The sequence below is a fragment of the Chiloscyllium plagiosum genome, chromosome 21 (genome assembly GCF_004010195.1).
Source record: "Chiloscyllium plagiosum isolate BGI_BamShark_2017 chromosome 21, ASM401019v2, whole genome shotgun sequence".
Taxonomy (NCBI): Eukaryota; Metazoa; Chordata; class Chondrichthyes; order Orectolobiformes; family Hemiscylliidae; genus Chiloscyllium; species Chiloscyllium plagiosum.
The window spans coordinates 26,270,808-26,291,347 of NC_057730.1; the positions used below are offsets into that span (position 1 = coordinate 26,270,808).

The 20,540-nt window shown below is 40.5% G+C and overlaps 1 protein-coding gene across 8 annotated transcripts in view; it reads right to left on the reverse strand.

Annotated features, from left to right (window-relative positions):
- mettl22 (methyltransferase 22, Kin17 lysine) overlaps positions 1-20,540 on the reverse strand; it is a 63,326-nt gene that overhangs the window by 11,380 nt on the left and 31,406 nt on the right. For all 8 annotated transcript variants that reach the window (XM_043711579.1, XM_043711580.1, XM_043711585.1 and 5 more), the window contains 2 exons: positions 14,098-14,151; positions 5,231-5,311 (listed from right to left, as the gene is read on the reverse strand). In XM_043711579.1, the coding sequence (XP_043567514.1) occupies positions 5,231-5,311; positions 14,098-14,151 (135 nt within the window). The remainder of the gene's footprint in view (positions 1-5,230; positions 5,312-14,097; positions 14,152-20,540) is intronic.

The following is a 20,540-nucleotide window of genomic DNA, read 5'->3' on the forward strand; positions in this document are numbered from 1 at the left end:
TTCAACCTGAATAAATGCGAGGTGATGCATTTTGGAAGGTTGAATTTGAAAGCTGAGTACAGGATTAAGGATAGGATTCTTGGCAGTGTGGAAGAACAGAGGGATCTTGGTGTGCAGGTACATAGATCCCTAAAAATGACCATCCAAGTGGACAGGGTTGTTAAGAAAGCATATGGTGTTTTGGCTTTCATTAACAGGGGGATTGTGTTTACGAGCCGTGAGATCTTGTTGCAGCTCTATAAAACTTTGGTTAGACCGCACTTGGAATATTGCGTCCACTTCTGGTCGCCCTATTATAGGAAAGATGTGGATGCTTTGGAGAGGGTTCAGAGGAGGCTTACCAGGATGCTGCCTGGACTGGAGGGCTTATCTTATGAAGAGAGGTTGACTGAGCTCAGACTTTTTTCATTGGAGAAAAGGAGGATAGGGGACCTAATTGAGGCATACAAGATAATGAGAGGCATAGACAGAGTCGATAGTCAGAGACTATTTCCCAGAGCAGAAATGACTAACACGAGGGGATATAGCTTTAAGCTGGTTGGAGGAAAGTATAGAGGGGATGTCAGAGGCGGGTTCTTTACACAGAGAGTTGTGAGAGCATGGAATGCGTTGCCAGCAGCAGTTGTGGAAGCAAGATAATTGGGGACATTTAAGAGACTACTGGACATGCATATGGTCACAGAAATTTGAGGGTGCATACATGAGGATCAGTGGTCGGCACAACATCCTGGGCTGAAGGGCCTGTTCTGTGCTGTACTGTTCTATGTTCTAACAATATGTCACAAGTGACATAAGAAAAGACAGGTCTAAGGTTATGGTTTTAATACTGGGACAAGGAATAGATTATTTCTTTCTGAAATAAGCCAAAATTAGCCAGGAACATATTTTCCTTAATGGGATTAAGTTGCAGCATGGATACAAAATTAGCAAAGAGACCAAAAGGAGGAAGTAGTGGTGAACGGTTGATCATCAGAAAGAATAGAAATGTACAATGAACTCTTCCAGAGATCAGTAGTACGACACTGCTCTTACTGATATATGTTATTAACCTGAATTCTGGCACAGAGAGATTGTTTTCAAATTTTGCAAAAAAAATAATAAATTAACAATATAGTGAACAGTGAAAAAGATAGTATGCAATTTTGGGAGCACAAAGACTGGTGAAATGAGGGCACGGTGGTTAATATTAAAGTGCAACGATACAAGATAATTGAATTTATAAAATTCTGCCAAATAGATTACATGTCCTGTATGGACTACAATGAGTACTCCCAGAAAGCATGAGGATCACAGTTTGGTGAGTACATCGGAGATGGTGAAGCTGAATGGAAGATATACATAATAAAGTGACGGTAAATAGACAACACTGAAAACTAAGAAAATTAAGTGAATGGAAGATCTGAATGATAAAGCTAACAGTACAATGATTAGGTTTTGTGGCTCCTGAAGTGAGGTTGCATTGTGTAAGGTGGCCAAATAAGGCAGAGCAGCACAGCAAGGTATGTTTCTGTTTTTCCATTTATAAAGTACTAATGGATCTTCAGTGGCAATTTTCTAAATTAAATCAGTGGGTATGCTGTTTGGGACTGGAGCATTCCACTATCTAATCTATAATGTATCATTTGCTGCTAAAGCTCAGCTGTATCTAACAAAGAGTAAGTTCTGTTCCTTTCTTGATAAAGTAAGCACTGCTTGTAATATTCAAATAATAAAATATTGATGTGTGTCTTCTAATTCTCATCATAATGAAACAATAACTTCAACAGCAACTCCTTCTGACTACAAATGAGCAGGTAAATGTGGAAATCAGAAAGTTGCAATGTAAATTGCTCCTCTAGAAATCTTGCTTTAATAGCATTACATTAAGACAACTGGATTTGAGAAATGGAATGGCATGGAATGATGTAGTCATCTTTATGTAATACACATCCACTACAGAAAGAACAAGGGATTTTTTTCTCTCTCTTGTATTGATTTGTGTACATAACAACTTTGAAACGTTCTGTTTCAGATTCAACAATGCTCATTAATGGTTCACGCTGATTGGCTAAGGATCCATACAGTTGCAGAAGTCCCAGAATCCCTGCATGAGGATCTGTGACATTGTAATCACAAAGTGTCCCAAAGTTACAGCTGTAGACAACCTGTGGACCAGTTTAAATTTGACAAATAGCTAGGATTATTGATTGCCATTGACTGCAAAATTAGGCCCATTTTGTTTGATGAAGAATTTCTATTTGCACTTTGTCAGATGTCAATTTGTAAGTATAATCATCACTGTTGACTGTTTTCTTGAGATAGATCTCAGTTAACAATCCAGAACTAATCCTCCAGCTCAGGGCTGGAGTTTACAGAGTGCTGTTGCTCCTTCCATTCATTTGTGGCGAAAGGATTAGGGGCATGCTCAGCCACAATAATGATGGGTGCCGGGAGAGGTGCCAGTTATTTTAAGGCAAAACATCCGCTCTTTTCTCAGGAGAAAATCCTACCTTAGAGAACTGCTGGTGAATTGAATGGCCAACTAGCTATGTCGTACAGATAGTACCAGATATATCAGTAGCATCACGCCACCATTGTCCTTTTACTACTAGGTTCTAAAAGGAAGTTAAACATCTAATTATACTAGCTATGATATGACTGACAAATAATAGAGAAGTAGGCATAACGTTTTTTAGAAACGGGTTTAATGTCTCATTTATACAACAAATTCAACAGAGAAATTACCAAAGGCACTCCTTAAAAGTATAAATCGGACAAAAATGGATATTGCATGGATAAAGGCAATGGTTTGAATTTTGTAAAATCTTTGGTTAGACATTTCCCGACATCATTCTGTTTAAAAGTATTTTGCACCATAACGTTCTGCAAATATGATTAATAAGGTTGTGGTGAAAACAATAGGACATTGGGAACCTTAGTAAATGGGGGAGCAACAGTGCATTTCCTTGAGATTTAAGAATGTAAAATGATGCAGAGGGATTTGAGAGGGAAAGAAAAAGAAAGGTAAAATTAACCAAGAGAAGGAAAAAGGAAACACGAAGAAGTAAAACGATGACATTTTTACATATCTAACAACAATATACAATGTAAAGAAATGAGATTTAACATTTTAAAAATGGTTCAGTGCCAAATTATCCTCAGGTAACAATCCATGGTTCTAGGTTTTTGTGCGTTGGTATAATTATGAACACTCTAGCTCTGAATATCGAGAGTAAAGGTCACTTCTTTAAAAAAACAAGATGTCAAGAAAGTATAGATCCAATGAAGGTCACAGAAATCGATTGGCATTGCATTAACAATGATCACATAGTTGAATAGTGCTTAGGTTGTTAAATTCTACTCCTTACCTTATGTGGAAGGTTCAATGAGCAATTAATGTTTTAATCCAGCAAATCTTTTAAAAAAATAAATGGAGAGGCACTGTTATGAGGTGTAAGGTTACCTTTAAGAGAGTTAAAAGCTAGCAGAACTAATAATACAGCATCAAGTGTTCTGAACAAGGTAACAATGTAACATTTGGTTGAACAGTTAGAATAGCTGGATTGCCTGGAGACAAAAAAAATCAGTTTAAATTATGCCCCAAAATACCAATCGTCAATCAAGTTTGAATTTATTTTTTGACAATATTAACACCAATAAAATGATCTGATATTTTGGGATATAAAAACTGAACAAAAATAGAACAATTGAAGGAGAACTGCTAAGCCACCAGCATGTACAGATTGCCCAAAACACAGCTCTCTTAAAGGTACCTTCATCTAACAATGACCTGTAAAACAGAAATCCCTAAGAAAGAGAAAATCTACAGAGGAAGATACAAAGTAAAGATTTAGCAGCTGCTTGGTTTTGATATTTGAATTTTTTTGGTAAATCTTAATTGGAGGTTTTATTGCACTAGTATTATAGAAGGGAAAGTAAACAATAGGTTAGAGGAAGGAGTTGTAAATAGTTGTTAGTTAATTATGCTCTGTTATACTTTAAGAAATAAAGTTGTTAATTTTTACTTTAAATAGTTCTTGGCCTCTAGAATTTTCACAGATTACTCCACAGGATAAGTCTTTTCTGTGTTGTGGGTTTAATTTAAGCGGTGGGGTGGGGGGGGGGGGGGGGGTTACCCATGTCGTAACAGTTTGAGGGATTTGCTCTCCAGGTCAGTGTCGATGTTTTTTCTCTGGGCAAACTCCTTCTCCAGACAGGTACCTCTCAGAGAGTTTTTACGAGCAGCAAACATCTGTTGGGCTTTTGGTCCCCAAACTGTTATGACATGTTATGACCTCCTGCTTCATTTAAACCCACAACACAGAAAAGATTTATCCCATGCAGTAACCTGTGAAAATTCGGGAGACCGAGAATTATTTAAGTAAACATTAACAACTTTATTTCTTAAAGTATAAGAATAATTAACTAACTATTTACAACTCCTTCCTCTAACCTATCTTGTACTTTCCCTTCTATAATACTAGTTCGATAAAACCCCCAATTAAGATTTACCAAAAATTCAAATTTCAAAACCAAGCAGCTGTTAAATCTTCACTTTGCATCTTCCTCTGTAGATTTTCTTCTTCTTAGGGATTTTTGTTTCACAGGTCACTGATAGATAAAGGTACCTTTAAGAGAGCTGTGTTTCGTGTAGTCTGTACATGTTGGTAACTTGGCATTTTCCTCCAACTATTCAATTTTTGTTCAGTTTTTATACCCCAAAGCATCGGATCGTTTCATTGGTGTTAATATTGTCAAAATACTAAATTCAAACTTGATTGGAGATTGGTATTTTATGGCATAATTTAAGCTGTTTGGCCGCATTTGTTTTTTTTTGTCTCCAGGCAACCTAGCTACTCTAGCTGTAGTTCTGCAACCTCTTAACTCTCTTAAAGGTAAAGTACCCCTTACCCCTTCATAACAGGCACCATTATGCAAAGCAAACAGAGAATGGGATAAATCAAGCAGAGGGGTTCTGGAGATTCACAGTCAACAGAGTATGTCTTAATTCTTTGAACATGCAGGCCAATACTTACAAGCCGCGATTATTCCAACAACTTCCAGCCACTTAAGAAAGTTGATGAAAAGATTGGGCAAAGCAATATGCTTTAAGGAGGTCTAAATGGATATGCATAGATTTCAGGAGAAAATAACAGAATATAGTATCTAGACAGATTGAAGTTAATAAAACACACACACACGCACACACAAACAAACACGAACACATATACATTTAAAAAAATCCTTGTACCATCAGCAGCAAGTAGCACATCAGTATGATCGTACATATGAGCTATTTCTTCTTCTGACCAACAATATGGGTTCTTAGTGTCTGGAACAAAAAAGATAAAATAATGTATATAGATCTGAAATATATGAAACATTTGCATTTCCCACCTAACACATTTTAAGAAAAAACAGAATATCGAATAGGAATCTACCAATTATTATTGGCAACATTAATAGGCCAATAGTTACAATTATATCTTGCACACAGTTTACTTTAAATTATGTTCTTAATTGAATTAACGAATAGGCAAAAGAAACTTAAGACATGGTCAAAGAAATGGTAAGTTTATGAGATGAAAAATTGAAAGAATGGCCTCCAATTATACAAGAAGTGGAGAAATAATTGTAGTAACAACAACTTGCCTTTACATAGTAGCATTAATGTAGAAATTAATGAAAGGAACACATTGCATCAAATACTTCATCTGTGACAAAGCTATTTATCTTAACTCCTTGTTTCCTATCTGTCAATTAATTTCCAGTCCCTCATGCTACAATCTTCTTACACGATTTAACTAAAGTTTTTTCACAAAAAGAAAGTCAGAAACATTTATGAAAACCTTTTCAAAATGTAAATGAATACATTGACTGCATTTACTTTATCCGTCTATCCTGTCTCTTTAAAACATAATTTAATGTTAATAAATCATGGCTGTCCATGATTGGCCCATAAACTTTGGCACTTGGAATAATTTTATCTAAAAGGCTCTAAAAGTAAGACTAATCGATCTATCAGTATACAGGATGTTGAGAGGCAAGTTAATCTGGTTGATGCTTTAGAAACCATTGATGCTCTGGGGTAGTGGTGTTCCGGGGTGGGGGATGGGGCGTTCTTCCTCCGGGCGTAGTGTCGGAAGGAATGGATGCAAGAAATGACATTTGTGGAAGTACAGGTGAAACTTTGATGGATATGGAAGGCTCCTTTGGGGCCTTGGATGGAGATGATGGGGGAGGGATGGTGCAATTCCTGCAGTGGCAGGGGAAGGTGCCAGGACGGGAGGGTGGGTTGTAGGAAATATATCTTTGGTGCTGGGGTCTGTTTGGTCGTGGCAGAAATGTTGGTGGATGATGCGGTTTATGGGGAGGTTGGTGGAGTGGAAGGTGAGGACCAGGGAGGTCCACCCCTATCCACTTTCCACAAAGACCATTCCCTCTTTGACTACCTGGTCAGGTCCACGCCCCCTTGCGGCCCACCCTCCCGTCCTGGTGCCTTCCCCTGCCACTGCAGGAATTGCAAAACCTGCGCCCACACCCCCTCCCTCACCTCCATCCGGGGCCCCGGGGGAGCCTTCCACGTCCTTCGGGGTTTCACCTGCACATCCACCGGTGTCATTTATTGTATCCGTTGCACCTGATGCGGTCTCCTGTGCATTGGGGGGGCTGGATGACTTCTCGCGGAGCGCTTCGGGGAGCATCTCCGGATCGCCTGCACCGGTCAGCCCCGCCGCCCCATGGCTGGGCGTTTCAGCTCTCCCTCCCACTCTGCCGGGGACGTGCGGGTCCTGGGACTCCTCCGCCGCCGCTCCCTCGCCGCCTGATGCCTGGGGGAGGAGCGCCTCATCTTTCACCTTGGAGCACTTCGATCCCGGGGCGTCGGTGTGGACTTCATCAGTTTCCTCATTTCCCCTCTCACCACCTTGCCCCAGTTCCAGCCTTTCGGCTCGGCACCGTCCTTGTGGCCTGTCCCACCTGTCGATCTTCCTTTCCACCTATCCGCTCCTCTCTAGCCTGTTACCCTTGTCCCTTCCTCCGTCCACCTATTGCGCTCTCGGCTGCTTTCTCCCCGGCCCCAACTCCCTCCCATTTGTCTCTCCGCTGCTGAGGTTTCCGGCCCCATTCCTGGTGGGGGGCTCCTGCCTGAAGCATCCGTTTTCCTGCTCCTTGGATGCTGCCTGACCTGCTGTGCTTTTCCAGAACCACTCTAATCTTGTTGAAGTGGAGAACAGGGCAAGATGAATGAGGAAAAGTAACCCAGGAAAAGCAGGTAAGCAGCAAAAGGGCAGATTGCCCTTAGAGAGTCTTCATCCCATGCACCAAATCCTCCCTTCTCCCCCGGAAACAACAAAAGACACAACCAGTATCATAAGACCATGGAGATCTGAAACAAAGCAGGAGAACAAAATAAGGTCTGAAAGGAATATCAAGGCTGAATCAAGAAAATAAATTTCATTTATCAAGCTTCATTGGAATAGGCTAAGAAGCCAAAGAGGTAACAGTCAAAAATGGCAGTAGTCAGAGAACTGGACTGGCAGTTGATGAGAAGATTGGGGTCCCTGTTACCAGCTTAATGATAATGTTCGGCAAAGTGTTTGTCTAATTTTGAATTTAGTTTTGGAGACAGCAGCATTTTCATTGTGGGTTGTTTGATGATCACAGTAAATTGCTGCCTCACTTGGAGGGCTTGTGGCTGTGGAAAGTGAGTCAGGCAGAGTTGGATGCACAGCAACTGTGTCTGCTTTGCCGAAATGAAAAGATGTCAGGGGGAGGGCACTGGTTCAAACAGTGAACCGCAATGGCAAGGAGTGAGACTCCCTTTCCGAAAACAGGGAGGAAGGGTTGTTAAAATAAATGTTTACAGGATTATATTCAATGCCACTTGCTCTTGATGAGTTTTGACACAGACCTTTGCACCAAATGACCTCTTTCTGGGCTGGAACCATTCTCTGATCGAGGTGGCATTTGCTAATGTGTTCCAAGTGTACTTTGGTGGAGTGAGGAAAGATGTTGAAACCAATGGGAAAATATCAAATAATTTTGACTCGAGTTAACAAGTCACAACTTGCTTTTCACTGCATACAACCAGGATAACCTGAAATTATAACTAGAAACCAGTTGCTGCCCCCATTTGCCAGGCAGAAGTAGCTGTTTGAATCTTGTTAGGACCAGTTGAATATTGATAGTATAACATGTCTGACAAACTGGAATCAGTAAGATTAAACAGAACAAGTTGAAAATAATTTGTTTCATAATTCTTTGAGCTAGCAATTATATCCAATAGATTGACTGGTTCAATTCAAGTCAAAAGAAGAGTGAGTTCATGGAATGCCCTGCCAGTAGCAGTGGTAGACTCTCCCTCATTATGGGCATTTAAGCGGGCATTGGATAGGCATATGGAGGATAGTGGGCTAGTGTAGGTTAGGTGGGCTTGGATCGGCGCAACATCGAGGGCCGAAGGGCCTGTACTGCGCTGTATTCTTCTATGTTCTATTAAACCAACAAAGTCTGTAAGATAGTCATCTCTAATGACATAACTTTCCTTCTTTTTGTGGATAAATTTTGTTTATTTTCCTGATCAAGCCTCAAATAAATGCTGGAGGTTATCCAAGTGACTTTGTTAGCCTCACACTGTGTCGACAGCAATCTGATATTCTCCAAACAAAAGTGTCTTCTTGATTTTCCTACCACAAGAAACAGCAGCTTTTTGATTCCATCTGTGTTGACACAGCAGAGACACATTCCATGTTCTATCTATAAATATTAAAAAGCAATCTGGTGTAAGATAATAAAACACCCAGATCTCATCCACGTTAAAAATGTCCTTTGATACATAGTCTTTTAGGACTTGATGAGATCATTTTGTCGTGAATTATCTATCATTGCTGTCACAATTACCACATGCTCCTTGCTTATCATATAGATGATGGAGTTCCTGTCTTGAATCAGACCTAGTCATCTCTCTCTGCAGGTAATTCTTTGTGGTCCAGCCTCTTTGCCAGAGTGACCCCCTCCTCTTTCTTGCAAATTGGATGAGAGCTGGGAATGTTCTCTGCTCAAGCTGCCTTGAACATGCTAACAGAATGTCTTAATCATCAGAATTGGTGAGTGTTCCCATCTTCGTTCTTCATCTTGCTGGAGAGAGTACCACTTTGTCAAACTGTTTCAAGATTTTCATCCTGTACTTTAGAATGGTTCAGAAACTTGATGGCACAATAGTCCATTCCTTTACAATATTTCAATATGTACGGGTATTTCACTTCCTGTACCAGCTTCACTTCATCTCCAATCAGCAGCACTTTTAATTTGCTCACTGGTTTAGTCATACTTGCGGGGTGGCAGATGATGGGTCGTCTGTGAATTCATGCTGTGACAAGTCCAAGCTCTGTCCTACCTGTTGGCATGGTGTAAAGACTACACAGCTTTATTTTCTTTACTTTTGGACGGTGGACTGCTTTAAACCAAGCATTTCCTACTCATCTAGTGGGAATGGCTGACAACTTCGACACAACCAGAATTTTGGGCTATTCTATTTTAACTTGATTTGGAGATGGCAGTGTTGGACTGGGCTGTACTAAGTTAAAAATCACATAACACCACGTTATAGTCCAACAGGTTTGATTGGAAGAACACTAGCTTTCGGAGCGGTGTTGTGTGATTTTTAACTATTTGAATTTAACACATTTTCATCTTTTAAACCTATTTTACCTTTTTGGGATTCTGGAGTATACCGCATGCTAGTAAAGAATCACTGAGGCTGAGAGAAGTTGATTCAGTATATAGCAGGAATCAAACACAAACCTTCTATTGTTCTTCACTCAAGATAAAATTACACAGTAAAGTCTGTGTGAAATAGAGTCACAGAGATACACAACATGGAAACAGGTCCTTCAGCCCAACTCAGCCACGTTGACCAGATTTCATAAACTGAACTAGTTCCATTTGCTTGCAGTCAGTCCATATCCCTCTAAACCTTTCCTATCCATGTATCTGTCCAAATGTCTTTCAAATGTCGTAATTATACCAGCCTCCATCGCTTTCTTGGGCTGTTTGTTCCATATATGCACCACTCTGTGTGAAGAAGTTGCCCCTCAGGTCCTTTTTAAATCTTTCCCCTCTCACCTTAAACGTATGCTCTCTAATTCTAGACTCTCCTACCTTGGCTATTCACTTTATTTGTGCCCCTTGTGATTTTATAAATCTCTATTAGGTCAGCCCTCTGTCCTACCTCTAGGGAAAATCCCAGCCTATCCAGCCTCTCCTAATAACTGAAACCTTCCAGTCTCGGTAACATCCTAGTAAATTTTTTGCAGCATTTCCAGTTTAATAACATCCTTCCTATAGTCGGGTGATGAGAATTGTATGCAGTACTCCAAATGTGGCCTTACCAATGTCTAACATGGCATTCCAACTGCTGTACTCAATCTTCTGACTGATGAAGGCAAGCATACCAAATGCATTCTTCATCATCTTCTCTACCAGTGACACCACTTTCAAGGAACCTGCACCCCTTATCTCTGTCCAACAACACTCCTCAACGGTCTACCATTAACTGTATAAGTCCTGTCCAGTTTGTTTCACCAACATGCAACACCTTGCATTAATCTAAGTTAAACTCCATCTGCCATTCCTCAGCCCACTATCCTGGTAGATCAAGATCCCGTTATACTTTCGGTGTCAGTCACAAACTTACTAACCACGTCTCCTATCTTTTCATTCAAATGAACACCAGTGGACCCAGCACTGATTCTTGCAGTGCATCATTGCTCACAGGCTTCCAGACCAAAAAACAACCCTCTACCACCACCCTCTGTCTCTTACATCCAATTGGCTAGCTCTCCCTGGATCCCAACTTTACTTATCAGTGTACCATGCGGTATGTTGTCGAAGGCCTTCTAAAGTCCGTCTAGACAATGTCTACCGCTCAGGCCGCATCTATCTTCTTGGTCACTTCATCAAAAAACTCAATCAACCTTGTGAGCTACAACTTTCCATATAAAAAAAATGCAGTCCTTGCTTTCCAAATTCATGTAAATCCTGTCTCTACCCACTATTACACTAGGCTCACCGATCTGTAGTTTTCTGGCTTTTCCTTACAGCTGTTTCTTAAATAATGGCACCACATTAGCCACCCTTCACTCTTCTGGCACCTTACCCATGGGTGTTGAAGGTAGCTGTATCTTCGCTAGGGGCCCTACAGTTTCTTCCTTAACTTCCAACAATGTCCTCGGATATACTCGATCAGGTCTCAGGAATTTATCTGCCTTTACACTCTTTAAGACCTTTAGTACATCCTCTTCTGTAACTTGATTTGATTCCTTTGGTTTATTTATTTGTCAAATTTGTTGCAAATACAGTGAAAGGTGTTACATAATGTCACCACTCTCTGATGCTATTTTAAAATACAGAAACAAAACAGACATAGAATGTAATGGTTAACAAAAAGAAATAAAGTTAAAAGTCCACCATTACAGTCCTTTTTAAGTGCTTAGCTATGAGCCTGTATCTAGGTTTATCCACCCTGATGCTGAGACCAATATCAGCACAAAGCAGTCGGCCATCCTTGAATCCCTTTGCCGTGCTACTGCCACAGAACTTTGTTGCCACTCTTTGACATGATCTTGTGTTATGAAGGTGTAGAGGTCCTGTACCTTTAAGAGAGTTGAAAAGCTAGCAAGGCCTGCCGAACATAGAACAAAGTGTTCTGAACAAGGTAATAAATATAACACTTGGTTGAAACAGCTAGCAGTAGATGAGTTGCCATGAGACAAAAACAAATTCAGATTTAGCTAATCAGTTTAAATTTTGCTCCAAGATACCAGAATCTAATCAAATGTGAATTTAGTATTTTTATAATATTAAAACCAGCGAAACAATCCAATGCTTTGGAGTAGAAAACTGGACATTTTGAACAACCGAAGAGAGAACTGCCAAAAGACCAAAACATGTAGGCTGCTAGCTCAAGAGCTCTCTGAAAGGTAGCTGTCTGTGGAAGGATTTTGCACAGCAGAACATCAAAACTGACCTACAAGGAGATTTAGCAAAGCTGACTTGTTTTGAAAAGTGATGATTTTTTTTCTAAATCTTAATCAGGATTTTTTTTATAAGACTGGTATTGTAGAATGGGAGGTAAAAGATAGGTTTAAGAGAAAGGAGTTGTAAATAGTTGTTGGTTTTAATACTCTCGGTTGGACTTAAAGAATAAAGTTGTTAATTTTTACTTTAAAAGTGACCTCTAGGATAGTTCTTTGCCTCTCAAACTTTAACTGATTATAGCATGGGGTGAATCTTTTCTGTGTTGCGGGTTTAAATTAGCAGAGGGGTTTACCCAGTGCTGTAACACTTGCCTCTACCAATGCTGCTGCTGCTATGAGACTGTAGTTGGTCAATCTCAGCAATGCAGCTGTTGCTGAAGCCGCCAGATCCTACACCAGGCCCAAATTATCTCCTTCTACTGTCACAGATTGGAGCGCAACTTGACTCCCTTAGCCACCGCTGGGAACAAATCTTGCTTCCGAAGTGCTGGACATCTCCAAACCCTCCTCAAGAAGGTAAGTAAGGTTAAAGAAAAAAGAAAAGCATAAAAATAAAAATAAAAGACTGCATGATTATCCCCCTCCCTCCCCCAGTGCGCTCATGAACACAACCAGTGCCCAGGACCCCATCGGACACACCCACTTACCTTGCTGACGCTGGAAACAGAGGCCCAGAGGGATAAGTGGCCTTCCGGCCTCTCACAGGCCCAATCATGGAAACCCGTAACCGGAGTCCAACTAGCGTGGGAAAAAGACGTGACCCTACAGTGACCCAACATTGAGGAGGCCCAAGCGAACAGACCTCAAGATCCCTCGGTACTCTCAAGGCCACAACTGGTACACATACCTTCCGAAGCAACAGACTTCTCTGACTGACACCCGGGATCCATGTGGAGCAGCCACCTACCAGGAAATATGGGAGACGCACTGGTACTTAGAATGAGACTGAAACTTCAGGGTTCCATGTCTCTGTCCCCAAATGCTCATGGCAAAGGTTCAAGCCATTGAGAACAAGATGGATGACCTCTAAGCTAGACTAATCTTCCAAAGGGAATTGAGAAATTGTTGTATGCTCTATTTCACAGAGACTTGGCTCACTCATGCTACACCTGACTGTGCCTTACAACCCAAGGATCTCTTAGTTCACTGAATGGACCGCTCAGCATCCTCGGGCAAGACAAAAGGTGTTGGGGTCTGCTTCCTGATGAACATCTTCTGGTGCTAAAATGTGCCGGCCCTGATGAGTTACTGCTCCCCAGACCTAGTATATCTTACAGTATCTGCCATGCCCACTACCTGTCCTGCAAGTTCACCTCCGCTATCCTGACAGCAGTCTATATGCCACCCCATGCAAAAGTGAAGAGTGCATTTGTTGAAGGATACAACTCTACAGTCTTGATATGGAATACCCCAAAGCCTTGTTCATCATAGCCAGTGACTTCAACCAGGCTAACCTCAAGAATGTGCTATCAAAACATCATTAATATGTCTCCTGCCCCACCAGAGGTTAGAACATCTTTGACCATTGCTGTACAACCATCGAAGGTGCATGCTGCTCCATTCCCCTGTCTGCATTTTGGAAAATCAGATCAAAACACTATGCTCCTCATCCTGGCTTATGAGCAGGAATTGAAGAATGAGACCCAGAAAAGATAGTTATGCAGTATTGGTTTGAAGCAATAGAAGGGATTCTGTGGGACTGCTCAGAGATGGTGGACTGGTCCATATCCAAGAGGACATTAAGAAAAAGGGGCTGAATAGCTATATAAACTTCAGAAAGTAACAAATCTGTTCATGTTGCCACTTGTAAATAATCAGTTTTGCAGTTCTGGGCTCAACTGAGAGCTACAACCAACATTAATTCTTCCAAATCTTTGGGATATTTGCTTCTCTGTAAAGCAACATTGCACGAATTTGGGACCAAGCCAACAAAACCTTAATCACACCACATTGTGGCAAAATAAAGAATAAACAAGTCATGAGTCAATGACACTCCTGTACTTCTGTTTAGCTCCTAAGAGTGGTATTTTGAACAATGTGTATTATGATAGATAATAGTGCAATTGTGTTGATCTCTTACCTGTACATAAATCATCTCTCAGCCAGTCCAGTTCTCTTACTTTAATTTCACTTCCTGTTGATTCATGCAGAAGATAAAATATTTCATTATAGTTTAGGAAGAATTGAATGAAGAAAAACAACACAAATCAACAAATTGTGAAATTATCCAACAGTAAACCATGCCTTCTTAAATATCCTTACAGGTTCATTAAATCGCTTCAGGATACTTTCCTCTATCACAAGAAAGCTGCACTTTGGGGCTTTAAATGTTGTTCCTTTCAAGGATGGAATTGGAGAATTTATCCTCTAACTTCGTTGCCAAAAATCAAATTTTGCAATTGTTTTCAGTTGTTTATTTGAATAAGGGAAGGCTCTTTGTTTTATATCAAGACATCCTGGAGATCACAGAACTTGTGACAGTTTCTATTTTTGTATTTTGGCAAAGAACTTACTTACAAACTTGCCTATTTATATTTTTTAAATGTCACTTTACAATATTCTACAAAATGTTTGAACATTTTAAATCACACTTAAATATTTATAATAGTGCACAAAATCTGAAATGCAAATGCTGCAAATTTTAAACTCGAGAAACTCATCATAGATACATCCTCATAGGACTACTCCTATGGCATGGTTCTGTTATACCCCAGTCCCAGCTTATAATTGTTACGTCTTCTTGTTCCCAAATGTTATACATAACCACACCTTATAAAATTCTTGCAACTCTGCAACTTTGCTGGTCTCATCTCTAGTCAGAAATCAGTTTTGGTGCTGTTACATTCACTAGGTGATAGATCCTTATACACAAATTTTTTATCTCACGTTTCCCCTGTGGTTATAATTGATGTACAGTCATACAGCACAATCCCACCAGTTCATGCTGACCATAATGCTAAACTAAACTAGTCCCACCTGCCTGCGCACTCGTCCTTATTCCTCCAAACATTTCTTGTTCATGAATTTATCTAAATATCTTTTAAACATTGTAACTGTACCTGCATCCATATGTGAATCACTCATGTCTTTCTTAAATCTTCTTCCTCTCTATCTGCTAGCACTATTTCTCTTCCTGACTCATAGTTCAATTGTAACCTTGAAGCCTCAAGGGTAATTTCCATGAATCTGCTAATGCTTTACAGATTTTTCTTGGAAATCTCCTTCAGTGGACGCTGTTCATTCTCCACTTTGAACTTTTCCCCAGAGACAAATTTATGGAACTTTTCACTGACAAAAGCTCTCTTTCTATATGGTCATACCTGGTCTCAGCTTATGGATGTGAAAGCTATTGTTTTTCTTCTTGTAGCAGGGCTACTTCCAATTCTTTTGTAGAAGCTTCTTCATGCAGAGTGGTCTTTGTGCATATTAATTATTTGTGTTTGTTAAAATTTCTCTCATGTGACTCTGGACTTCAACACTCTTGTTAGCTCTCATATGTTTGCTGTGTGTTCCGATTGGTGATGCACTAATCCCAGTCCATGCAGCGGAGTCTGGACTTTAATCACCTTGCCACTCAACAAAAAGACCTTCTTTCATCAGGACTGTATGGTAGTCTGAGTGCATTAGCCATCCTACATTAATAGAATCCACAGATGGGCATCTTCCACCCTCTCAAAATGAAGTTCTAGATCTGCAACGTTCGGGCTGACATGGACAACTCCAGCAATAACAGATCTGGATGCTGCACTTCTATCATAGGTGCTGTGGCACTGGCATTGCTGTCCTTACTGAAACACAACAGGCAGAAGGCTCAAAGAATAAGGATGCAGATATACTTTCTTTTGGAAATGTAAACTGGATGAAGAATGCTGGCTCTAAATGGTTGGCTTTGCCATAATAAAAAGTTTTCAGTCTAAATGAATGAATGCCTCATGGTTCATTGGCTCATCGTACCCAGAAGCAATATACCACAACCAACAGTGCAATAGCCCTAATCCTTGCAGTAAAGGATGAGTCCAAAGAAAAATTCTACTACAGCCTCGATGAGTCATTGAATGGGTTCCAAATGAATCTATTCTGTCAGAAAAAAAAAATACAGGACCTCATCTCAATTTCCTCGGTCCAGACATTGACCACTTGTTTGATTACATCTTCATGCAAGCAATGGACTGCAAGGATGTCTACATCACTCATGTCACGACAGGAGATGAACGCTGCTCGATTGACCGTCACCATCCAGTCGGTTGTCTCCTTCAGCCTGGCCCAAAATGGAAGATGCTGCAGGAAACCCAGCTACAAAGTCAGTACCTCACAGTCTGACATATTCAACGAACAAGAACCACAGAATGTGCACAATGCCTTAAATCCACCATAGGCAGCACTTACAAGGAGACACTGGGCTTCTTTACCAGGAAAAATACAGGTGGATTTGACAAGAAGGTTCAGATGATCTGTGAGCTACTAAATTGCCAGCATACAGCGTTCCATATGTGAGGATACTAGTCATGTCTTTTTATGGCTACTTACGGATGAGGAAGGACACCACTTCCTCTGGGACAACACATCCATCCTAGGACAAGCCAAACAAAGACATGCACGAGAATTCCTAGAAGCATGGCATTCCAACCGGAACTCTATCAACAAACACATTGAGTTAGACGCCTTCTACTAACCCCTGAGAAAAGGAACAGGAAGTGACTTCATCATAGGAAATGACATCACCAACCCAAACCAAACATATAAATAGAAAACAAGAATTTTCAGCAGTGCTTCGCCTGAGGCCCACTGAAGATGTTACCTAGTAGGGTGACGAAACATCTGGAAATGAACCTTCAGTGAGCAAACCTACATCCAAAACCTCAACCTGAGCAACAAATCTTCTCAAAACTCGCTAGGACCATCTATGGTCCAACCATCAAAAGACCTGCTCTACTGAGAGATAGGAATGAAATGGCATTCATCAAGAATAGAGCAGCAGTAAATGCACATTGGAAGTAGCACTTTAAAAATCAACAAAATTGCCCTTGACCTCATCCACAGCATGCTACTGTCACCATAATGGTGAAAAGCCTTCCAACAAGTGAGAACCAAGAGATGGAATCCCCGGTGAAATACTAAAAACATAGTTGACGATCATTCTTGGCACAAATGCATGATCTCATCTCCCTCATTTGGAAGGAGAGGAACATGCCAAGTGATCGCTGAGATACCGTAAGAAAACAGTTTCTGTGCTGCCCAACACAGTGAAGGCCATTGTAAGAATCGTCTTCAACTACCTCCTTCCAGTGGCTGAATCACAAAGCAGATTTTGTCTATCAAGTGGCATGGTGAAAATGATCTTCAAAGCAAGCCAAGCATAAGATAAATACAAAGAAGAGTAGCAACTTCTAAACATGGTCTTCTTTGATGACTAAAAGGCCTTCAACTCTCAGCTGGTGGGATCATGCTACAACCTCCTCAAATTTAGCTGCCTGCAGAAATTCGTCACTATTGTCTATAATCAACAGCATTTAAGCTATGATACAAGCAAATGGATCCGCCATTGACCTGTGCAAAAAATATTCATGCAAACTGGGATCAAGTAAGGCTGTGAGTTCACTCAAACACTCCACATCCAGGAAATTCCTCACTCGACATCCAGAAGACAAAGGTCCTTTACTAGACTGCTCCTGCTGTGCAACACTGTCCAACTATCAAGATTCATTGGATGCTGCAGTTCAATTTTCATACTTTGGGAGCCTCATGTCAGTGAAGGCAGATATTGTCAACGAAATTCAACATCGCCTCTAGTGTATCACACAGCCCTTGGACATCTGAGGAACAGAGCGTTTAATGACAAAGGCCCCAAAGCCAGAACCAAATTGATGGTCTAAAGGGCAGCTGTATGTATACATACAGCCCTTCTGTACACACTGGAAACAAGACAATACACAGCAAACATCTCAAATTTTGGTTGTGTGTTGTGTTGGGATGGCCTGATACAAGACTTCCAAAGCAAACTCTCTACTTTGAGCTTCATCTTGGCAAGTGGTACAAAGAAAGCAGAGTAGTACTTCAAGGACATCATCAAAGCTTTCCCAAGAAACTGCAACGTCCCGCCAACTCATGGGAATACCTTGTCATAGTTTGCCCAAACTGGAGAAGCAGGATCTGTGAAGGCGCCAACATTTTCACATTGCCAACAGACCTAAGTGGCGACTAAGTGCAAATAGTAGAAGAAACATGTGAAAATCTGAGCATCTTACGTACACGCATCTTCAAACATGACCTGTCAAACCTGTGGCAGGAGGTGGGGATCCAGAATTAGACTGTTTAGTATGGGTCTCTGGAGACTCACAACTCTGGAGTAGAAGAAAGTCATCCCTAGTTCCAAGGGACTGCCTAAGAAGAAGGTTAAGAACTCAAACATTGGATCAAACCAAGGACAGCACTTGCCTGTCTCCTGAAGCTTCCACCTCTGAGATAGCTGTGGATTTTTCAGGACTTGACTTGATTCCATCAGGCACGTACATCATTCTGAAGAACTGGTATTCTGTGACCTTCACAATGTATTTGCCTACATTTAGTTTGCTTCTAGGTATCCGGATTCTGTCCATGGTTTTCTACTAGACATTAACTTTTCCACTTACAACTAGATCTGGGTATCACTAGCTATGCTTGCTGCTCCTTTACATTGCTGTTTAATGCAGGGGAAATTGAATATATAAGTAGGGCTATTTCACTGCAGAAAGTTGGTGAGACCATATCTAGAGTTATGCGTAGAAATTTGGTCTTCTTATTTATGAAACGACAGTACTGGTACTTCAAAATAGATTCACATGATTGATTCCTGGGCTGAAGAGGTTATCTTTATGAGAGGCTGGCAGATGGGATGTGCACTCTTTTGAATTTAGGAAAATGACAGTTGATCTTTTCGGGACATTTAAAATTCTGTGAGACTTGACACTTCTTGTGGGTGAGACTAGAAGCAAGAGACAGAGATTAAATATCCGGCTCTCCCATTTACAATAGGGATAAGGAAAAATATTTTATATTAGAGAGTTGTGAGTCTGTGGTACTTACTTCTTTGGAGAGCAGTGGAGACAGTGACTGAATATTTTTAAGGCAGAAGTAGACTAACAAAGAGAATCCTGACTAACAAAGAGAATCAAAATACAGGCTAGGCAGGAAAAGTGAAGTTGAGGCCACAATCAGGTCAGTCAGTATCTTATCAAATTGTGGAGCAAGTTCAAGAGATTGTATGGATTACTGCTGCTCCTAATTTGTATGTTTGTAATCTCTATGCTCCTCATCCACTTTCTGCTGAAATATATTCTGGCTCACTTTAAACTGACAGAGGAATAGCTACTGATCGAATGGTGTTTCGAATGTTGTCAACAATTAAGCTCCTTGAGCCATTTTTAATATCAATCTTTCTGAAAATGTTTACATTTTCAAATGCTGACATAATCTCTTCCAGTCTTGGAACAGGTTAGGATTTCTCTTTATAGCTTGTTTAAGATCTTTGAGATCCAAATAAATTGTTTGCGGTACATTTGGCTTCTCTCAACATGTTGGAATTTATTTAATTTCAAGGTTCTGGCGATTACCCTTTTTTCTAGCATCCTGTGGAGCTCCTTCAAGCTTTTCTGTTTGTTTTATGGTACTTTACATTTATTTTATTCATTCACAGGATAAGTGTGTCACTGGTTAGGCCAGCATATATTGCACATTCTTAATTGCCCAGAAGGTAGTTAAGAGTTAACCACATTGCTGTGGGTCTGGAGCTACATCTAAGTCATGTCAGGTAAGGATGACAGTTTTTGAAAATATCTAGGCTACTAAGTTTAATTTTTACAGAAAAAATGACATTTGCTAAATCAATACAGATCGCACTTTAAGGAATTCTGCCACGCTTTCAAAAAGGTTGAGAAAACATTAACGTGCATGTTTGTCCGGGACACAAAAATCCATTCTGACACAAATAATATACTACTATACGTCTGACAATGGAGTTCCTTCTCACGAGTGCATAATAAAGCACGATCACTTCATCACATGGCAAGGAAAGTCAGCCTATTCAGTTTATATCAATTTATAAGATTTCAGCAAGATCTCATAACTCAAAAAAAAGAAAAACAAACCTTGGTGAATCAGTAAGCTAGGGTTTTCTAGAGTGCAGTGGTGGTCTCATAGAACATAGGACATAGAACATAGAACAATACAGTACAGAACAGGCCCTTCGGCCCACGATGTTGTGCCGAACATTTGTCCTAGCTTAAGCACCTATCCATGTACCTATCCAATTACCACTTAAAGGTCACCAATGATTCTGACTCTGCCACTCCCACAGGCAGCACATTCCATGCCCCCACCACTCTCTGGGTAAAGAACCTACCCCTGACATTCCCCCTATACCTTCCACCCTTCACCTTAAATTTATGTCCGCTTGTAACACTCTGTTGTACCCAGGGAAAAAATCTCTGACTGTCTACTCTATCTATTCCCCTGATCATCTTATAAACCTCTATCAAGTCACCCCTC